Source organism: Oncorhynchus clarkii, chromosome 25 (genome assembly GCF_045791955.1).
Source record: "Oncorhynchus clarkii lewisi isolate Uvic-CL-2024 chromosome 25, UVic_Ocla_1.0, whole genome shotgun sequence".
In the NCBI taxonomy this organism is placed as follows: Eukaryota; Metazoa; Chordata; class Actinopteri; order Salmoniformes; family Salmonidae; genus Oncorhynchus; species Oncorhynchus clarkii.
The window spans coordinates 30702988-30723054 of record NC_092171.1 but is presented as its reverse complement, the minus strand read 5'-3'; the positions used below and the strand labels follow the sequence as shown (position 1 = coordinate 30723054).

Genomic DNA, 20067 nt, shown 5'->3' with positions numbered 1-20067 from the left:
AATGGGATAATGAGGAACCGTGTCACATGAACAGCCTGCCTGCTGCATTGAAAACGAGGAGGTATACTCGGGCTTGTGCAAGTATTTTCACACAGACACACACCCACCCACAGCATAAACATGGTGAAATCGTGGAACTGTTTGAGCATGCACCGATACTATAACCATCAGCAAGATGAGGCGTCCTCAGTGAGAAGCATGCCATACGAGCTGACTATTATAAGCACAATGAGGAGAGGAGAGCAACTTGACATTCCAATGCCAACTTGTTGAGGACTCTTTTTGTTGTCTTGCTGAGAAGCACAGCTGTTCAAATTGTGGGCCCATCCAATGCAAGTAAACCATGTGCCAATCAGATAGCCGCAACTAAAGCAGCCTAACCAACAGACAGATACAGGAGAAATAAACACTTGTTCACATGTATTTAAAATCACTCTGGAGTAATGAGCTTGCAGAACTACTAGAATGTAAGGTAATGTTACTTTTACATATTGAAAGAGGTTATGATGAATAAGCATAGCACCATCTGATCTCTATGAGTCCAACGTTAATTTGGCTTTGCAGTAAGGTCTGTGTGTAATAAACACATTTAAATATGAAATAAAGGTATTTTGAGCCAGATCTTAATGTCAAGGTTGTCATCTCCAATTACAGCATATCTCATGTTAGATAACATTGTAAATTGATATAATGCTATGGTTGAGCTATATATATGGACACAAAAATAAATAAATTATTTGTTATACCTCAGTGAACCAGCTATTGTAACAGTCTAAACTTGTTAAATAAACTGACATTTCACCAAGGGTTAATATCAATGGAATTTATTACAATTTACTCAGCTCCAAGGCACATTACAAGTCTTCTGTTACTACAGAAATGTATAAACAAACAGTTTACATTAATGTACAGCATTTTGCTCTACCTTTTTAAGCATCCGTGCATCATCAAAGCAAACGGGAAGAGAAATGAATAACACGTAGTAAAATATTTTCGATCACAAGAAGAAAAGAGATACTTGCTGTAAAAAAATTTAAAAAATGAATATATTAAATAAACGAAAAAAAGTAAATCAGAATGATTTGTACCCAATATAGGAGTTAGGGCAAATTGTCATTACTGTTATTGGATATTTACTATGCGTAGTTTCATTTTACAGACATGTATTCATTGGGAGTTTAAACTGGCCTTTTTATAATGAGATAAGTGCATGAGTTGGAGGGGAAAACGGCAGCAGTGACAAAGTGAAAGTGCTTTGACTCGTCACTGTCATCCAAATACAACACTAGTACCCGTCAAAACACCCCCCATAAAATTAGGTGACATCACATACTGTACTATTCCGTTGCTTCAAAAAACAGAAATATGAGAAGGAGGGGACGTCTCTGTACATCAACTATTTTTTGTACGTTTTGAGTATTCACATGTGTATACTGTATATATTGGACTAAAATGCACGTTTCTATGGGAAGCCATAGGACATATCTATGGGTCCCTCTCCTTTTTTACCTTAACGTCCCCAGCTAATATTGTTGCTATCTCACCTTGCATGAACGCCCAAGGCACATTAGAACCTACCAGGGGGCATTTTTCTCCGCTAGGACAATACACCTCGCCAGTTGCTCCCTGCGCTTTGATGCTCTCTCGGGAACAAGGGAAACAGAATTTATGGTTGGGAACTGACGGACACTGAACGAAATGGGTATCCTCTAAACGTTCGTGGCAAATGGTACAACACAGAGGTCCGTTGTTAGCCATGGGCGAATCTGGAATGTTTTGCGCGTGGACCTGATCCATGCCAGAATGCGCATTGGACTGGGAGGGACCCCCAGATAGATTGAGCTCTCCGTTACGTGAAGCCAAACGCCTCTGCCCCGAAACAGAGGCGGGCGAGACCGGGCTGCTGCTGTTATGCCTGGTGGATGTGGTGGAGTGAACTGAGTTGTTGTCCTTCGGGGAGTGCGCATTGCCCAACGTGTCCGCGACAGACATGAGCGCGGCCATTGGAGACTGTCCATTCTGGGGCGTTGATTCAGGGGGCGTAGCGCGGCTTGAGTGAACAGAATGACCAGGGCCGAGCGGTGGGGGTGCCCCGTGTGAGGTACCGAATGATCCGGATGCCATCGTCAGTTTTAACGCCTCGCTCTGGCTGGCCATCCACTGCTGCCTCTGTTGTTCTTGTTCAGATAGTTTCAGCGCGCTCTCTGCGGAGTCAGGTTCTGGGGAGGCTTTACGCTTACGCACGCCAATCCTCGGGGCACTCGCAGATGGCAAGCCACGAGGGATGTTGACCAAAGCAGTGGGCAGCAATGGACAGCTGGTATCAATGTAGGGCTGTGGCAACATTTCAACCCCCAGCCCCTCTTTAAAGAATCGGACCGACTCGGGCAACAAATCACCCAGGAGTCGCCAGTCCCCAGAACCATGCTTTTTCTCATACTCCAAATATTTAAAACCCGAGGAGAGCCCTCTGCCAAAGTCCTTCATGCAGTCCTGATACATTTGTTTGGCCACCCCCGATGCGCTGGAAAATACATTACCAGATCCACTTGGGTACTCGATAAATATTTTCAATTCATAGTCCATGCCAGGCTTTGACACTGCATCGAAAGCAAACACCCTGCCCACGAGTGAATGATCCTTTTTAAATCTCACATCAAACGGGGAGCTGTTTGAAAGAGTAAGCAAAGTGTCCCTTACTATTTTCGGTTTGTTTGCCCAGTCTTCGTTTCTATTTCTTAAACTTTCACTAAGCTCAGCCAAAGCCTCCGCATTACGCTGTTTCTCTTTCAGATCTCTCTCTTGGTCAGTGCTTGACACAGAACCTGGTCGTTTACCTTGTTCTGACATGGACTGAGAGGACGTGGACAAAGAGGGTCCCACAATGGATGGTGGGGGGCGGCTAGACAGGCTATGCGAGGCTATGGCTGTTGCCGAGGAGGGTCCATTCAACATGGTCTGTGGGAGAAGGTTGGGGGGGACATTCATTTGTCCTGGGACCGCAACTAGACCATGGCTCCGACGGGAGTTCGGGCTCTGTCGGTTCAACTCTGGGGGACCATCGTCCGGTTTTGGGAACCCATTTGGACCGCTCATTCCATTCGGAAGTCTGCTGGCATGGGCGCCAATACTGGAGTAGTCAAAGCGAGGTCTCTCTGCGTTCAGAGAGTAGCGGTCCATCCCCGACTGTTGTTGTTGTTGTTTAGATGGTCCGTCCACATGGTTGATTTGCACCGTCTCCTTGGCTGATATTGCCGCCTGGGTTTTGACTGTGGGCGGCGGCGGTGGACCGGGGGATCTCCCCTCTTGGAAACCATGAGCACGTTTGAGGTGGCGTGCAGTTTCGATAACAAACTCGATCCGATCTGCACCTTCATAATTCACACAACCCCTGCACACTGCCTCCGTAAAATCCCAAATCATAGCCCAAGGCATACGGGGTAAATCGCACAGGTAACATGACTGTCTCCGAGATGAGGATACGTGTGCAGAAGACATGTTGAATGTCCCTTGCCCTCGTCCTTTCCCCCCCAGATTATGATTGCAATTTTTCTTTTCAGTCCGTGAATTTGCCCCCAAAAAGGAACCCTCTTCCTTCCCTACTCCTCTTCCGATGCCAGTGACGAGCAGTGATCGGTTGTAGGACTAAAATGTGCTTTACACGCGTCTCACATCCTGACTTGGTTTGTGATTTGAAATTTTGATTGTGCCTCCACGTCTCCTCTCCCCAGTTTGGAATGCCACCTGGCTAGAGCAGTGACGTAAGCACCACGTTCCGCAGTTCATAAAAAAAAAAAAAAAGACATGCCACTTGTTGCTTTCCTAACACGCAAAGCTCAAACCACTCCCTTCTAATCTTTTGAATGGACTGGGAGCGAACACGAACGCACAATCCTGACCAAATTACATAAAGCAGAATATGGGTTTCTACAACTCTGGCATTTGAATGTATTTTACTACTGCGAAATTATGTGTCAATATTATATGTCATATTAGATATTAGATGTCATTAATATACATTAATTATTATTAAATACAAATGTATTATGTTTCAAATAGGTTACTTTTGCTTATGTCAGCAAAACGAAACCTTCAATAGCATAAAGCAATTTACGATTACGAAACAATTCAATTTGTTATGCGTTGTGTTGGTTTTTCGCAGTGCAGGAGCATCAAAAAGCATAATCTTAATCAAACCACTATCGAGCAAAAAAACTGGTTAAAAGGAAAACGCCTGGCTATAGCCTAACATTAGGTAATGGAGCGAAAGCCTTTAATATACCTTTATCTTTTTAATTTCTGATTAAAATATGTTGATAATCTGATTTAATTTGGCAACATTCATTGCAATAGGCATGTGTGATTACAATAACGTTTAATATATTCTCCAAAAGAAAATATACGCACAGTGTGATGGCTAAAATAAATAGGGAGTCGATTCCTCTGCAATAAAAATAACACTGGGCTAGTTGAACTAGAGACATTTTCCCTACATTTCGATTGTTTACCTACTGCACAGACAAGAGTAGCCTGCTCTGCGCACCCTCCGCCCCTTCCTTCCCCTCCCCCCCCCCCCCCCCAGTCTCCCTTCCTGATTAACAACACCCTAAGTAGGCAGGCAGAGAATCATTTTCCCCTGTTATACAACTGGGAGAGAAGGAGAGTGAAGAAAGAAAAACAATGGCAGCAGAGGGAGGGAGGAAAGTAGTTTATTGCAGTCTCCACATACCGCTGGCCTGGCACGGTACTGTATGGTGGTGGTGTGGTCCTCCATCCTTGGCCAAGAAAGAGTCTGCACCATGCCGCTGCTTTTCCAAAACAATGTTGCTTTCACTGCACCAAACATGTGCCATGCTGTTAGGCTACATGGGTACTGGTTGCACATGTGTGTATTTGTAAATACTGTGTTTTGATACATTACAGACTCACTTTAAATTACAAGCACTGATGTCTCTGAGGTGACAGTATATGATGTATAATGCAGAGTCTGACCACATGAAATAATTGCACCTAAACAAATAACCAAGAAAACATCATTTAGTTTCATAGACCAGCCCATCAGTGGCAGGGGAAGCTAGAAATGCCACATAAAGAGACGAGAAGATGGAGTCTGGTTTTTATTCAGAGTCTGTGCAATACACAGCAGGCTGAATGACTACCAGCAGCAGGCAGCACTCAGCGTTGTTATGTGGGCTGTATGTGGACAATTCTCACTCTATTTGTGCACCAGTTATTGTGACAGACAGCCAAATGAAAGAGCAGCCATCATCAGTCAACAGAATAAGGCAGAAAAAGGTGTGGCATGGGAAGAAAAAGGGTTTGTGCCATTTATTCCAACACTGGGCCTGCGTGCCAGGCGAGGCTCAATACAATTCCAACACCAATAGTTTTGCTTGATTTAAGTGTGGAGCGCAATCTCAGTAAAAAAAAAGGTCTGAATGATCCTAAAAGCAAATGGCAAAACAGTGCCTTCTCTCTTAGGTTTACACATATGGATACAATTCAAACATAAGCTTATTACAAAACAATGCCACATCAACTAGCCAAACTACCCAATAACGTACATCCATCCATGTAAGTGGAAGGTCAGTACTATAAATATCACAGGCAGAACTCAACATCGCAACAATTAAAACGATTTACAAATTCTGCCTCAGACCTCAGAAGACTTTAAAACAACCAAATACATAGCTTTACACAAAACAAAGCAGAGGAGGTTAATAGTTCCCGCCTGCCTCCATCCTGAAAGGATCCTGTGATATCCCCACGGCCCCTCATGCATACACTGAGCCGCTCACATACCAACTGTGCTGATGTCTCTCTCCCCATCTCGCTCAGTGGAACATTTTGCAAGCGCAGGGGTTAATTTTTTTAGCTTCAGCTAAGTGCCTGGCACGTTGCCAGACAGATGAATTCTGGGAAAGGCTTGCCAATGACAAACTGCCAACATTAAGCAGGCCTGACAGCTCCTCTCCTCCAAACTGGGCAGCAGTTCAAAGTGCTCTTTTATTTGAGTCGCTGGCAGACTGCCAGCAGCATGCAGATTTACGTTAGGGCAATTCCATGCTAACGGAATTACACCGAGACTTACTTTTCACTTTAAAACAAACCATACAACTCTATGCACAATGACTACTTTGAAGAATTTACAAAGTAAAATAAAATGAATAATTTACTGGAAAAACAGTGTAGATGCAAAGTTTGATAACAGAATTATGGTAAAATCTCCCTCAGTTTTATTCTGTTATCAAACTTTGTATCTGCACAATTCTTCCTGTAAAAAGGTGTTATTCTAAAATGTTCAGTGGAAATGGTTAAAAGTAGTCCCATGGTTTGTTCAACTATGAAATACATGTTTTTTGTTTGGTATATGTTTTAAAGTGAAAAACCTGAGTCTCAGCGTAATTACATTATTGTGGAATTGCCCTTTACCTACTCTCTTCTCACTCTCTGATGAAGCTGACAAATGCTGCTGCCGTTGCCATGGGGATCCTTCTGAGCTAGGAGACAGAACAAAGCGGTCCTGTGAATTCAAGTGCACAAGTACAGTGAAATACCCTTCTCGCAAGCTCTAAACCCAACAATGTAGTAATCAATAACAATGTAATACTAAAAACAACATAAGGTAGAGAAAACACTGAAAAACACTGCCTCTGGTCACAACAGATTGGATGCTAAGCTAGCTAAAGACGTGGTTGATTTCATTATCACACCTCTTCCCCACATTTTAAATATATAAATTGTTAAGGGCATTGAGCCTTCTGAACTGAAAATTGCCAAAATTGTTCCAATTTATAAAGCTAAAGATCCAGCATACTTTACACATTACAGACCAATTTCAATTTTTCCAGCTAGCTCAAACATGTTAGAGAAGCTCGCATATAACAATATTCATCAAATAGCTTAACAAGGAAAGGTTGTTATACAAACATCAGTATGGCTTCAGAAAATCTCACTGCCTAACTGGCGGTTACTTACTTAATTGACAAAATACATTAGGCAAATAACCGCAAACATCATACATTAGGTATTTTTTTGGATCTCTCAAAAGCAGTTGATACTGTTGATCCTCATATTTTATTACAAAAACTTGAAACTATGGGTGTGACTGCTTTGGTCTCCAGCTTGCCTCAGGGATCAATTCTTGGACCCCTATTATTTATGATTTACACACAAAAAAATGTAAGTATCTTATTGATGTTGTTAATGATGAACTATGTAATATCTCAAAAGTGGTTTAAAATGAACAAATTGTCACTGAATAAAAACATTTTGTTTTATTTTTTAGTCCAAAGGAAATAAAATACAGATTATATAGTGGTCCATATTGATAATATACCTATTGATCAGGGCTGTACAACACGCTTTCTTGGTGTTCTGATTGATGATGAATTGTCATGGAAACCACACAAAGACAATAACCTTTAAGATTGCCAAGAATACGGGGATACTTGGCAAAATGAGATATCTCCTAAACAGAGGCACTGCTCTCAGTCTCTACTACACAATGATCTTCCCATTCATCCGTTACTGTAACATTATATGGGCCTGCACACACACACCAAACTACTATCAATCTATCACCTGCAGAAACGCTCTGTTTGAACAATATCATCTGCTGGTGTTAGAGACCATTCAGCACCGCTTTTCAATGCGGACACCTGAATATTTATCAAATTAATTATTTTCAAGTTGCTTGTTTACTGCACTTTAAATCACTTATTACCCTCTCTCTTCAAAAACTATTTTACAGCCACATATGAATTCCCTAACTACGCAACAAGAAGCAGACAACAGCTAAATCACCCATATGCAAGAACAACTAATTCTCAATATACTATATGCAAAGCTATCACCGTCGTTGTTTAAAACAAAACAAATTAGCGGCACCTACTGAAGCAACACAAACAGACACATGCATACAAACACACATATACAGATGGATTTTGTGTTAAAGATATGTGGTAGTAGAGTACAGTCGTGTCCAAAAGATGAGAATGACAAATATTAATTTTCAAAGTCTGCTGCCTCAGTTTGTATGATGGCAATTTGCATATACTCCATAATGTTATGAAGAGTGATCAGATGAATTGCAATTAATTGCAAAGTCCCTCTTTTCCACGCAAATGAACTGAAACCCCCAAAAACATTTCCACTGCATTTCAGCCCTGCCACAAAAGGACCAGCTGACATCATGTCAGTGATTCTCTCGTTAACACAGGTGTGAGTGTTGACGAGGACAAGGCTGGAGATCACTCTGTCATGCTGATTGAGTTCGAATAACAGACTGAAAGCATCAAAAGGAGAGTGGTGCTTGGAATCATTGTTCTTCCTCTGACAAACATGGTTACCTGCAAGGAAACACGTGCCGTCATCATTGCTTTGCACAAAAAGGGCTTCACAGGCAAGGATATTGCTGTCAGTAAGATTGCACTTAAATCAACCATTTATCGGATCATCAAGAACTTCAAGGAGAGCGGTTCAATTGTTGTGAAGAAGGCTTCAGGGCACCCAAGAAGGTCCTGGCGCTTGATTCAGCTGCGGGATCGGGGCACCACCAGTTCAAAGCTTGCTCAGGAATGGCAGCAGGCAGGTGTGAGTGCATCTGCACGCACAGTGGGGCGAAGACTTTGAGGATGGCCTGGTGTCAAGAAGGGCTGAAAAGAAGCCACTTCTCTCCAGGAACAACATCAGGGACATACTGATATTGTGTAAAAGGTACAGGGATTGGACTGCTGAGGACTGGGGTAAAGTCATTTTCTCTTAATCCTCTTTCCGATTGTTTGGGGCATCCGGAAAAAAAGCTTGTCTGGAGAAGACAAGGTGAGCGCTACCATCAGTCCTGTGTCATGCCAACAGTAAAGCATCCTGAGACCATTCATGTGTGGGGTTGCTTCTCAGCCAAGGGCTGATTAAAATTAATCACAATTTTGCCTAAGAACACAGCCATGAATAAAGAATTGTACCAACACATCCTCCGAGAGCAACTTCTCCCAACCATCCAGAAACAGTTTGGTGACGAACAATGCCTTTTCCAGGATGATGGAGCACCTTTCCATAAGGCATAAGTGATAACTAATTGGCTCTGGGAACAAAACATCGATATTTTGGGTCCATGGCCAGGAAACTCTCCAGACCTTAATCCCATTGAGAATTTGTGGTCAATCCTCAAGAGGTGGGTGGACAAACAAAACCCCACAAATTCTGACAAACTTCAAGCATTGATTATGCAAGAATGGGCTGCCATCAGTCAGGATGTGGCCCAGAAGTTAATTGAAGTTAGCATGCCAGGGTGGATTACAGAGGTCTTAAAAGAAGGTTCAACACTGCAAATATTGACTCTTTGCATCAACTTCATGTAATTGTCAATAAAAGCCTTTGACACTTATGAAATGCTTGTAATTATATTTTAGTATTCCATAGTAACATCTGACAAAAATATCTAAAGACACTGAAGCAGCAAACTTTGAAAATAATATTTGTGTCATTCTCAAAAGTTTTGGCCACGACTGTAGAGTCCCATGGGCACACACTTGTTAAATCTGTTATGAATGTATTGTAATGTTAAAAAACACTTTTATAACTGCCTTAATTTTGCTGGACCCCAGGAAGAGTATTGGATTTGTCCCAAACATAACACAGTGTATTCAGGACAAAAGGTTTATTGCTTTGCCACATTTGCAGTGTACTTTAGTGCATTGTTGATAACAGGATGCATGATTTGGAATATCTGTACAGGCTTCCTTCATTTCACTCTGTCAATTAGGTTGGTATTGTGGAGTAACTACAATGTTGTTGACCCATCATCAGTTTTCTCCTATCACAGCCATTTAACTAACTGTTTTATAGTCACCATTGGCCTCATGGTGAAATCTCTTAGTGGTGTCATTCCTTTAACTGAGTTAGGAAGGACGTCTGTATCTTTGTAGTGACTGGCTGTATTGATACAACATCAAACATGTAATTAATAACTTCAACATGCACAAAGGGATATTCAATGTCTGAGTTATTCTTCATCTACCAACAGGTGGCGTACTTTGCGAGACATTTGAAAACCTCCCTGGTCTTTGTGGTTGAATCTGTGTTTGAAATTCACTGCTGAACTGAGAGACCTTACAGATAATTGCATGTGTGGAGTACAGAGATGAGGGGGTCATTCAAAAATCATGTTAAAACACTATAATGGCACACAGAGTCCATGCAACTTTTAGGCTTGCCAGAACAAAGGGCTTCAATACTTATTGACTCAAGACATTTCAGCTTTTCAGTTTTAATTCATTTTTAAAAAAATCAAAAAACATCATTCCACTTTGACATTATGGGGTATTGTGTGTAGGCCAGTGACAATACATCTCTATTTGATAAATAAAAAAGTCAAGGGATGTGCAAACTTTCTGAAGGCACTGTACACATTACAATGTATAAAATAAGTCAAATATTTACTGGCTAAACATTATGAAGTATCATACAGTTCTTTTTAAAGTGCACAATGCATCAGGTATGGCACAGATGCATGTTTTTGTTTGGGAGGAGGAAATAGTCGAATAGACTAAAGATAGCCAATTATGTCTTCAAATTGTGAAAACATGACAAACAATATTTTTTCCCCCTCTTATCTGGACTGCACTGTTTGCAGGTTGCCATCGGTGGGTGTTGCTATGGCAACCCAAAGAAAACTGCTGCTGCACACCTCTGGCTGCCAAGCTGCTGCTGTTGTTAGGGATGGTCTCCAGAAGGTTCCTGCACAGACAGAGAGAGAAACCAGCAATCAGCCACCTGCCTCAGCTCAGATCAGCACTTTATATCTCCCTCTCTCTCAGTATTCCACACATGGACACAGTCATTCAGATCACACAATGAGCTGATTGCTTCACAGAGCCTCCTGGGTTTCTTATTACATTTTCATCACAATCTCTTCTGTAGAGACTTTGCTATGCTACATCGTGTGGTCATGTTCTAGCTTGAAGATGTGTCACACAGCAAATGTATCAATATTTATTGTTGGATCCAAATGGCTTTTCTCTAAGCCAGCTAGTCAGATGGATGATACTGGTTGTATTTAGTCATTGTCATCACTGTATTGGAATGTTTAGCATCAGCTACTCTTCCTGGGGTCCAAACATAATTAAAACAATTACATCAGAACAAAACAGCCTACATAAAATATAATACAAGACAGTACTCCAATTACACATTTACAATATAAAATGTACAATACAACAAGTGAAAATAGTTAAATAAACAGATGGATGGTGCACTCCAACAACAGTCAATAGGTCAGTCTGCAGGATGCCCAGCATAAACATTTCCTCTGGTCAAAGGGCAAATGGGTCATAGGAGAACAGTCTCTTCCCACTAAAACCATGACTACAATATACTACTGGTATGTTGAATCAACGTTGGACAAGTAGGAAGAAAAGAATACAATACCATTCAATTGGTTAACACGCTCCTGCATCCCAGTTTTTACAGCCCTGTGTAGTCTTTTCCAAGTCCAACGTCTGCTGATATTTCCAAACAAATTCCCAAACCACTTTTACAGCTGCTTAGCCAATGACGTCAGACAGATGCATTGTTTACAGCTGGAAAATATCACATGTATTGTTGCTGTGGAAACCAACTGTATTCACCACCACAATAAATATAATGACTGAGTAGAGTCAAGTGCCTATTACAATGTCATTATGGTGGGATGTTGTGAAAATTACCTGGTTTTCCAGAAATCCTGGTTGGAGGATCCAGGTTGCCTGCTTATGCCCTCCTAATTCCGTGAATTCTCCAACTGAGATTTTGGGAAAACCAGGGAATTTATTGAAAGTTCACGGTACTTTTCAACCCTATGTGAGCAAATACACAAATAAACAAAGCAATATACTTGCTAAACCTCTGGAAGAATTCTGCCAACTCATCTCAAACAAAGCAACATTGAGCATAGGTCTATATATTGCTCCCACACAGTGGAGTTCCTTTTATTTTAGTTCAAAAGTACCTGGTCATCTGTTCAACAGACACTTCCTCATAATACAGGGGCCAGACATGACTAAATCCTCTCTCTCTCAGGAGATGTAATGGAAGCTCTGAATCCAATCAATGATAAGTGTTCAAACCTAACGGTGGATTTGGCTGATGGTAACTAACTAAACTACATTTATTAATGGGTCACTGGGAAGAAAGTATATGTTACCAAATACATTAACAAAATTCCTTTGCTTATCATAAATGTGTTTTCCACTGGTTCAATGAGTCTACAAAAGCTATTCAAAATTCAGACACCGGTGAAGTCACCGTTAGGGTGTTGTGTTCTTATACAGACAAGAAAAGCAATTACCTGGACTGCGTCCCAATTGGCAGCCGATTCACTACATAGAGCTGTGGTGAAAAGTAGTGCACTATGGGCCCTCGTCAAAAGTAGTGCATTATATAGGGGATGGGGTGCCGTTTGGGAGGCAATTACCTCCTTTGATCTGGCTCTGTAACAGGCTTAGAGGAAAGACCCCTCAGAGGAGACGATTAGGCCGTGTAATTCATCTGAATTAGGTCCAGGCTGACAGATGAATGCTCCAACTGTGCGTGTTGTTATGGCTGGGACTGATTCTGTGTGTGTCATGACTGATGATGAAATACTTGATGACATCACATTTTAAAAATAGGAGATTACCGCCCGACTGTTTCTTGAGGACACTTGGAGATGTAATGCAGTGTGTTCCAGTCAGATTCCTTAACGTTAAATCAATAATGAAAATAAGACTATGGCAACTACAACGTGAGACAGGTAATATGAGGCATTCATGAGAAAGAGTTCAGCTACATCTAGCTAGTCCCTCTACATTTATGTACAGAAATCAGATACCATGGGTCTCTGGGTACCAAATCAGATTCCATGGTCATCATGATTGACGAAGGAACTGTCCCCACTTGTGTTTGTCGATAGTGAGATTGACCAAATATTGAAAATAAATAGATTCTAAAAACAAGGCTTCACACAATTCTGGTCTTCTCAATCTACAATTATCTTCTAGTGTCATTATGCCAAAAGGGTTCACATAATGTAAAAAATTGTGTTCTGTTTTGTACAGACAATGTGAGTGACAGCGACCAAGTGACCTGAATCATATAATTAAGTGGCCTGAATCATTCAGGGCATGGGTTGTTTCACATATGGTTTGATGATGTGTTGAGAAACAAAGGCAAGGACTAAAAATAGCCAATCCCCAAAGTGAGCGCAGTCTGGCAGCTGTAGAGTTAAAACTAAAAAAAGAGAAGGAGAGGTGCAAGGAGGAATAGAAATAGCATGGTTGCCATGACAACTGGCTTAGAGGTACTACCAGATACAAAATGGTGCCCCTTCAGACATCTTATAGCATAACGTACTCCTTCTCCTTTAAACATGCAATAATCATTACAATAACCAGAGAGTCACACCACATATGTACAGTACATCACTGTTGTACCCGGCCATTCACAGTTCATAAACATTTAAGTCCATCTTGAACAAACTAAATCGACAGTAATTGCAACCAAGTAATGATCAATTGTGATCTTCAAGAAAAGGACTATATGAACATATTGTGACCTGACCAAGTCCTTAAATAATATATGGACACATTGGACAGACAGTTATTCGATACAAATGTCAAATGCCTGTAACTGATTCAGTGCATTCCCTTATCAACACTGTTGTGTCCCTCTGGCTGCATTGCTGGCTGTATTGCTTAGGGAGGCTGATCTAGTAACACTGGTCAGTTGGGCAAACAAAGCAAGGGTATCGAGTCAATCTTACAAGACTAATGCATTTCCCAATTCTCTCTTACACACCGACACGCGCGCCCCCACCCAAGGCTCTCACACGGGTGTAACAGAGAACCAGGCACTGACATTTCCTACCAAACATGTAGCCTGCACACAAATTACAGTTCAACCGAGGACAAAGGAGGAGGAGGACAAGCCAGTAATAGCCTAGGCCTGTGGTTGAATGACAATGGATAGAATAGTAGTACTTATACAGCCTTTCTGTTGTTGTCAGACATCAACAATAATAGCTCATTTCTTCAAACCTGGTGCTTTTCAAATAGGTTTCTTATAAAGGATCACCTCCACATCAGTAAAAACATTAATTTCTATATTTTTAAAAAGCCAACCATTATTTCAAAGTATTTCAAGAGGGTGGGGTTATCAATAAACTAAACTCCATTGTTCTTCTATTGAACACTGAAGGGCACTGTCTGTCTGTCTATTTGCACAGCTGTGCACCAGCCAGTGAGATTTGTTTTCACCTGAATGCTTTCATGCTTAAAGGCCCAGTACAGTAAACAAAATTGATGTTCCTGTGCTTTATATATATTTCCAAACTATTAGGTTGGATTAATAATGGGAAAAATTAAAATAAAATCAGCTGCATTTGGGCCTCCCGGGTGGCACAGTGCAGCGCCAGCTGCGCCATCAGAGACTCTGGGTTCGCGCCCAGGCTCTGTCGTAACCGGCCGCGACCGGGAGGTTCGTTGGCCTAGCGTCGTCCGGGTTAGGGAGGGTTTGGCCTGTAGCGACTCCTGTGGTGGGCCGGGCGCAGTGCGCGCTAACCAAGGTTGCCAGGTGCACAGTGTTTCCTCCGACACATTGGTGCGGCTGGCTTCCGGGTTGGATGCGCACTGCGTTAAGAAGCGCGCTTGGTTGGGTTGTATATCGGAGGACGCATGACTTTCAATCTTCGTCTCTCCCGAGCCCGTACGGGAGTTGTAGCGATGAGACAAGATAGTAGCTACTAAAACAATTGGATACCACTAAATTGGGGAGGAAAGGGGTAAAATTAAAATATATATATATTTTTTAAAACAGCTGCATTTGGACCTTTAATTGAGTTTTACACCAGAAGAAAGGAGCATACCTAATTCTCCCATGTAACTGGATGGATATTAGCAGCCAGCATAATATAATAGCGGTACAGAGTTGATATATTCATGCCGTGCGTTGTGAGCTTTTACCACGATTTTCCTACTTTACAGTAAATGTGGGCTTTAAAATAGTCAGTGGTGCTTTGTATGGATCTCCAATGTTCAGGAGGAGGCTGCGTTCCGAAGCTTGTGGCTAGGGAGACGAGAGGGAGACCGAGCGAGGCCCGGCAGCCATTGTAACAATTCAGAGTAGTCTTGGTGCTCGGCCAACGGAGCCAAACACAGGGATATTATGTATGTTTATGACAAAACCAAAACGGAGAATTGACTGGCCGCCAAAACATGAGCTATATGTATTGCATGTGTTTATCGTTGTATCACACAACATGTTAATAAGCCAGCCATTGGCCTACTTGTAATGAATCCAATTATATATATATTGTCAGACTATAATTCCAAACATGCATTTGACTTAGCATGCAACGCAGTCTGGCTCATTGTACAACGCAGCTTTTCAATTTGGTGGGTAACATTTGAATATATTTTCTGTAATGCAAATGCTGACAGGTGTGTGTTGACATGACTGCAATAATGTGGTGAAAATGGCCCAGTGTAAATCTGTCGTGTTTGCATCAACATAAAGCGACTAATGATAATGAGAGGTTGCCAAACAGAGGAGTATAGAAGGCAAATGGTTATTAGTTCAAAGAACTGAGGTTGAAAGTAACATGCTTGTCTTGTATTCCATCTCATCAAGAGAGTGACAAATGGAAATAGCAATCACCAAAATCAACAAGGACAGGAAAAAACAATGACATTGTAGCCTATTAAAAAGTGTTTTCAGATGTGTGAATAAACACTTCCTTTTTAGAATCTCCAGCCTTCTGCAAAATCCTGTGCTTCCTACAGAACCAGTAGGTTGGAGTGACACTACTGCCCCCGAGTGGTGAAAAGGACTCTTACATCTGTTGGAAATCCATGGCGACATCCGAAATGGCATCATATTCCCTATAGGGTCAATATAGTACACTCCTTTTGACCAAGGCCCATAGGGCTCTGCACAAAAATAGTGCACTATATGGGGAAAAGGGTGCCATTTCAAACCCAGACCATGACAATTTATCAGATGCAAAGACACTTTGATGACTAACCTTGCGCTGTGTGAGATGTATTCTGTGTCCTGGAGCTGTGCAGCTGTGTAGTGTTCTGGGTGTTCCGGAGTTTAGTGGTGTTCCAGAGTGTGGGCTTTGGGTTTAACCTGCGAGGAGCTGGGGTCTCATACTCCCTCCATCCCTCCACTGGCTAGAAGGTTCTGGAAAAGCTAACGTAGGGGAGACAGACAAATATACATTTTTCCACAACTAACTTATAAAAGTAGTTTCCACAAAAATTGACAATAAAGTATCTTATCGTAACTAAGCAATGAGGAAAAACGTTTTATTTAATAATGACAGATGTCAAGGCTATTCTCATAATTTGTTTAAATAAAGCAAGTGACTAAGGTAAACTGGGTAGCCTACCTGTTGCTGGAACCACAGTGGGAGAGTCTGCAGCATCAAGGTGGGTAATATGAACGTGACCGTGATACTTGCCTTGTAAGTTGTTAGATAGCTAGATAAACAAACAATGCAGTCGTTCTCTGCAACTTGCTGGTACTAAGACCGCACTCAAAGAGCTGAATAAGGCCAAAATCAAACCAGAAAATGCTCATCCAGAAGCGGCGCTCCTAGTGGCCGGGGACTTTAATGCAGGCAAATTTACATCCGTTTTACCTCATTTCTACCAGCATGTCACATGTGCAACCAGAAGCGAACAAATCTCCAGACCACCTTTACTCCACACAGAGCTCTCCCTCGCTAATCTGACAATAATTCTACCATGATTCTTGTTTACAGGCAAAAACTAAAGCAGGAGGTACAAGTGACTCGCTCAAAACGGAAGTGGTCAGATGATAGGCTACAGGACTGGAATTTATTCCGGGATTCATCCAATGGCACTGAGGAATACACCACCATCAACTGCAGAGAGCGTTATCACACAGTCTTCCAGAACAGCTGGTGCTCCATTTAGCTAGTCTGGTAGGCTCGCGTCTGGGTTCCCATTTTAGTCCGTAACAGTTGTATTCGGCACGTGACAAATAAAATTTGATTTTATCCTAACATGTTTTACTTCCCGAAACATAATTGTTGGTTGACGTTAGGTTGCTAGCTAGTAGGCACCTCTAAAAGGTTGAAAGAACAGCACAGCAAACCAAGTAAGAAGTTGCTAGACCTGTGCTATTTTAAACAATCGTTGGGAAATGAATACAACCTTTAGTCAGAATCGAGAAATATAACATAGCTTCTACTGTTAGCTACTATGAGCCAATATGAAAACACAGCAGCTGTTGCTTGCAACAGTAACTTCCGGTCAAGGACATGATCTCGTTCGTGAAATATCTCAATCTGCTGTGCATGATAGGGACTCCACAGGTCAGAACTTTAACAACAACAAAAAACAAATAAGCATTAAACAACAAAATAATAAACAACCTCGGGTGAGAAAGTTAATCTAGCGATAAACACTAAAATTAGGTACTGAGACACTACTTCGTGTCACACCGGAGTTTTTATGCAGTAACACTATATCCACAATTAGAAATGTCAGTTATTTTCGACAAATTATTTTTCGATTTTGAAAAGCGATAAACACTAAAATGAGGTACTGGGACACTACTTTGTGTCACACCGGAGTTTTTATGCAGTAACACTATATCCACAATTAGAAATGTCAGTTATTTTCGACAAATTATTTTTCGATTTTGAATGTCATACATATCCACACGAACGTATAAAATATGTAACATTATTCTAGAAAAGTTTTTAAAACAATGTCTAGTGATTATAGAATTTTCTGTAACGTTACCTTTCAAGCCTCATCCACTGCAGTCCCCTTTTCACAACATGTACTTCGGGAACCTGGGTGGGTGAATGACTTCGTTGAAGAAAAGGTGAGTGTTCATGCATTTTGTGCACACAATTTGATATCTAAATGTATGTCGTGTTTTCAAAGGCTTAACTGGATCTGCTGGGCTATATAGTTAGCCTGTGAACCTTACCAAATCAGCTTGGGAGCTTTTAGCTGCATACTGAGCTTGCTTGCTAACACTACAAAAAGCCTTCAACTATGCAGCTGCTATGAATGCATGGGCAAGTGTCATATATAGCTAGCTATCTTGGTAATTCAATACTCCCTATGCTAAGATAGTTATAGTGAACGTACATCATACATTACATGGATAGAGCTGTCATTAAATCAGTTACATCATGTGTGTAACTTCAATCCAACAGAAAACTCGAATTTGACCACCATGGCTGCCCAGGTAACAGAGGCAGACCAGATTAAACAGGTATACCGTGAGGATACTTCTCATACACAATTCAATCTGGTTTAATCTGAGTGTTAAATGAACACATTCATAAAATATTGTTTCTGTTCACAGTTCAAAGAATTTCTTGGCCCCTACAATAAACTCAGAGAACTGCTTCATGGACTGTGTGAGGGATTTTACCACTAGAGAAGTAAAGCCAGAGGTAGGTTGACTTTCTTGATGTTTTCTAGAGTTCCTTCTCAAAACCCATTGAATGAGAAAGTCAAAGTTCACTTCCCTCTGACCTTCTCCAATGGGCTTTGAGAATGAGGCGAAGTTCATCTCCATTACATTTCCTTTTCCCATACTCATGTCTGAGAAGTAAGTTGTTGTGGCCATCCTTCCAAATCCTGTCTCGTCATTGGAGGCTAGGAAGTGCATAATCTCATCCACCAGAAGGTTCTCTTTCTGTAGCAATCGAGCCTGGGGATGAGGTTAGGTATTGGGTAAAATAGGACACAATGTGGTACCATTCCTCAACAAAATGTTATCACTGAATGTTCCTGTATGTTAAAAGTAACATTCTACCAGGTTAGTTTCTTTAGTTGGAGTAGAAGCCTTTGCAGTGGACACCAATATTTGAAGAGGTGTAATATGTGATGTCATAGAACTGTCTTGGTTTCCCCCTCAGTCCACCTGCTCAGAGAGCTGCCTACAGAAGAACCTGAATGACCCAGCGCATCTCCATGCGCTTCCAGGAGTACCACATCCAACAGAATGAAGCCCCGGCACAGAAAGCAGGTTTAATGGGACCACGGCAGAGAACTACCGCCCTTTAAACATGGACATAACGCTAGTAGTCCCCCATCCAGTCTGATCACATGATCTACACACCACCATGAAGCTGTTATTTGTGAATCAGCAGATGGCTAACCTACATCATCTACTTCTCAGGCTGACTGCTTAGACACTTCTAACCAGAGGGCTGAGCCCTCACAAGGAAAAGCCTGATCATGATGTATGAGATCATGCTTTTGATCCAGGCAGAATGTGAATTGTTTATGTAAGGGATTCTTTGTCTGATGTGAATTAAGAATAACATACTAGCAACCATTTAGGAAAAGGGAACAATTAACACTCCCATAAAAATCCATATGTTACTAAATGTCTTGTAACATTGACCAGCTGTCCCCTCTTGTGCAACAGTCATTAAATAAAATGACCTGGGTATACTGGTAATTTTCCCATTGTATAATGTCCTATTTTGTTTGACTGTACAAAACTATAAAACGCAACACGAAAAGTGTTGGTCCCACGAGCTGAAATGATCCATACGCACAAAGTGGCAGTCCTCAGAGCGCTTGATGGTTTTTGTAACTGCACTTGAAGAAACTTTCCTCATTGACGGACAGTCTTAAAGTAATGGACTGTCATTTCACTTTCTGTTCTTCCATATACCACCCCTACCTTGTCACAACAACTGATCAGCTCAAACACAAGGAAAGACATTCCACAAATTAACTCAACCTGTTAATTGAAATGCATTCCAGTTGACCACATGAAGCTGGTTGAGTGTGCAAAGCTATCAAGGCAAAGGGTGGCTACTTTGAATCTCAAACTATATTTTGATTTCATAGTTGTCTAAACTTATTTCTACAATGTAGAAAATAGTTTTAATAAAAATTTAAAAAAGCAAAACCCTAGAATGACTAGGTGTTAATTTCGGCTGGGGGAAATAACAGTAAGCGTTAGGACAGAGGTGGACGCAGAACGTCCCTCGGAGTGTCCGTCCACATGTCAGCCTCTAAAATGATCAGTAATTCACAAGGG

The 20067-nt window shown here is 41.4% G+C and overlaps 1 protein-coding gene and 1 pseudogene across 3 annotated transcripts; one reads left to right on the top strand and one right to left on the bottom strand.

Moving 5' to 3' along the window:
* Window positions 1-808: 808 nt before the first annotated feature.
* On the bottom strand, window positions 809-17383 carry LOC139384206 (probable E3 ubiquitin-protein ligase IRF2BPL). 3 transcript variants are annotated; one of them, XM_071128936.1, is made up of 4 exons: window positions 16409-17383; window positions 16040-16209; window positions 11709-11782; window positions 809-10740 (listed from the first exon to the last, which is right to left on the bottom strand). In XM_071128936.1, the coding sequence occupies exon 4, from the start codon at window positions 3496-3498 to the stop codon at window positions 1486-1488; it is 2013 nt and encodes a 670-aa protein (XP_070985037.1). In that variant the 5' UTR covers window positions 3499-10740; window positions 11709-11782; window positions 16040-16209; window positions 16409-17383; the 3' UTR covers window positions 809-1485. The 3 variants fall into 3 exon arrangements, with proteins under 3 accessions (XP_070985037.1, XP_070985036.1, XP_070985038.1); XM_071128935.1 differs by lacking the exon at window positions 11709-11782; XM_071128937.1 differs by lacking the exons at window positions 11709-11782; window positions 16040-16209; window positions 16409-17383 and adding an exon at window positions 11431-11582.
* Window positions 17384-18237: 854 nt separating this feature from the next.
* LOC139384211 (mitochondrial import inner membrane translocase subunit Tim9-like) lies at window positions 18238-19614 on the top strand (annotated as a pseudogene).
* The last annotated feature ends 453 nt before the right edge of the window (window positions 19615-20067 follow it).

Bases quoted from the DNA above. Each gene is read 5' to 3' on its own strand.
- LOC139384206 (XM_071128936.1), bottom strand. From the start codon at position 3,498: ATGTCTTCTGCACACGTATCCTCATCTCGGAGACAGTCATGTTACCTG.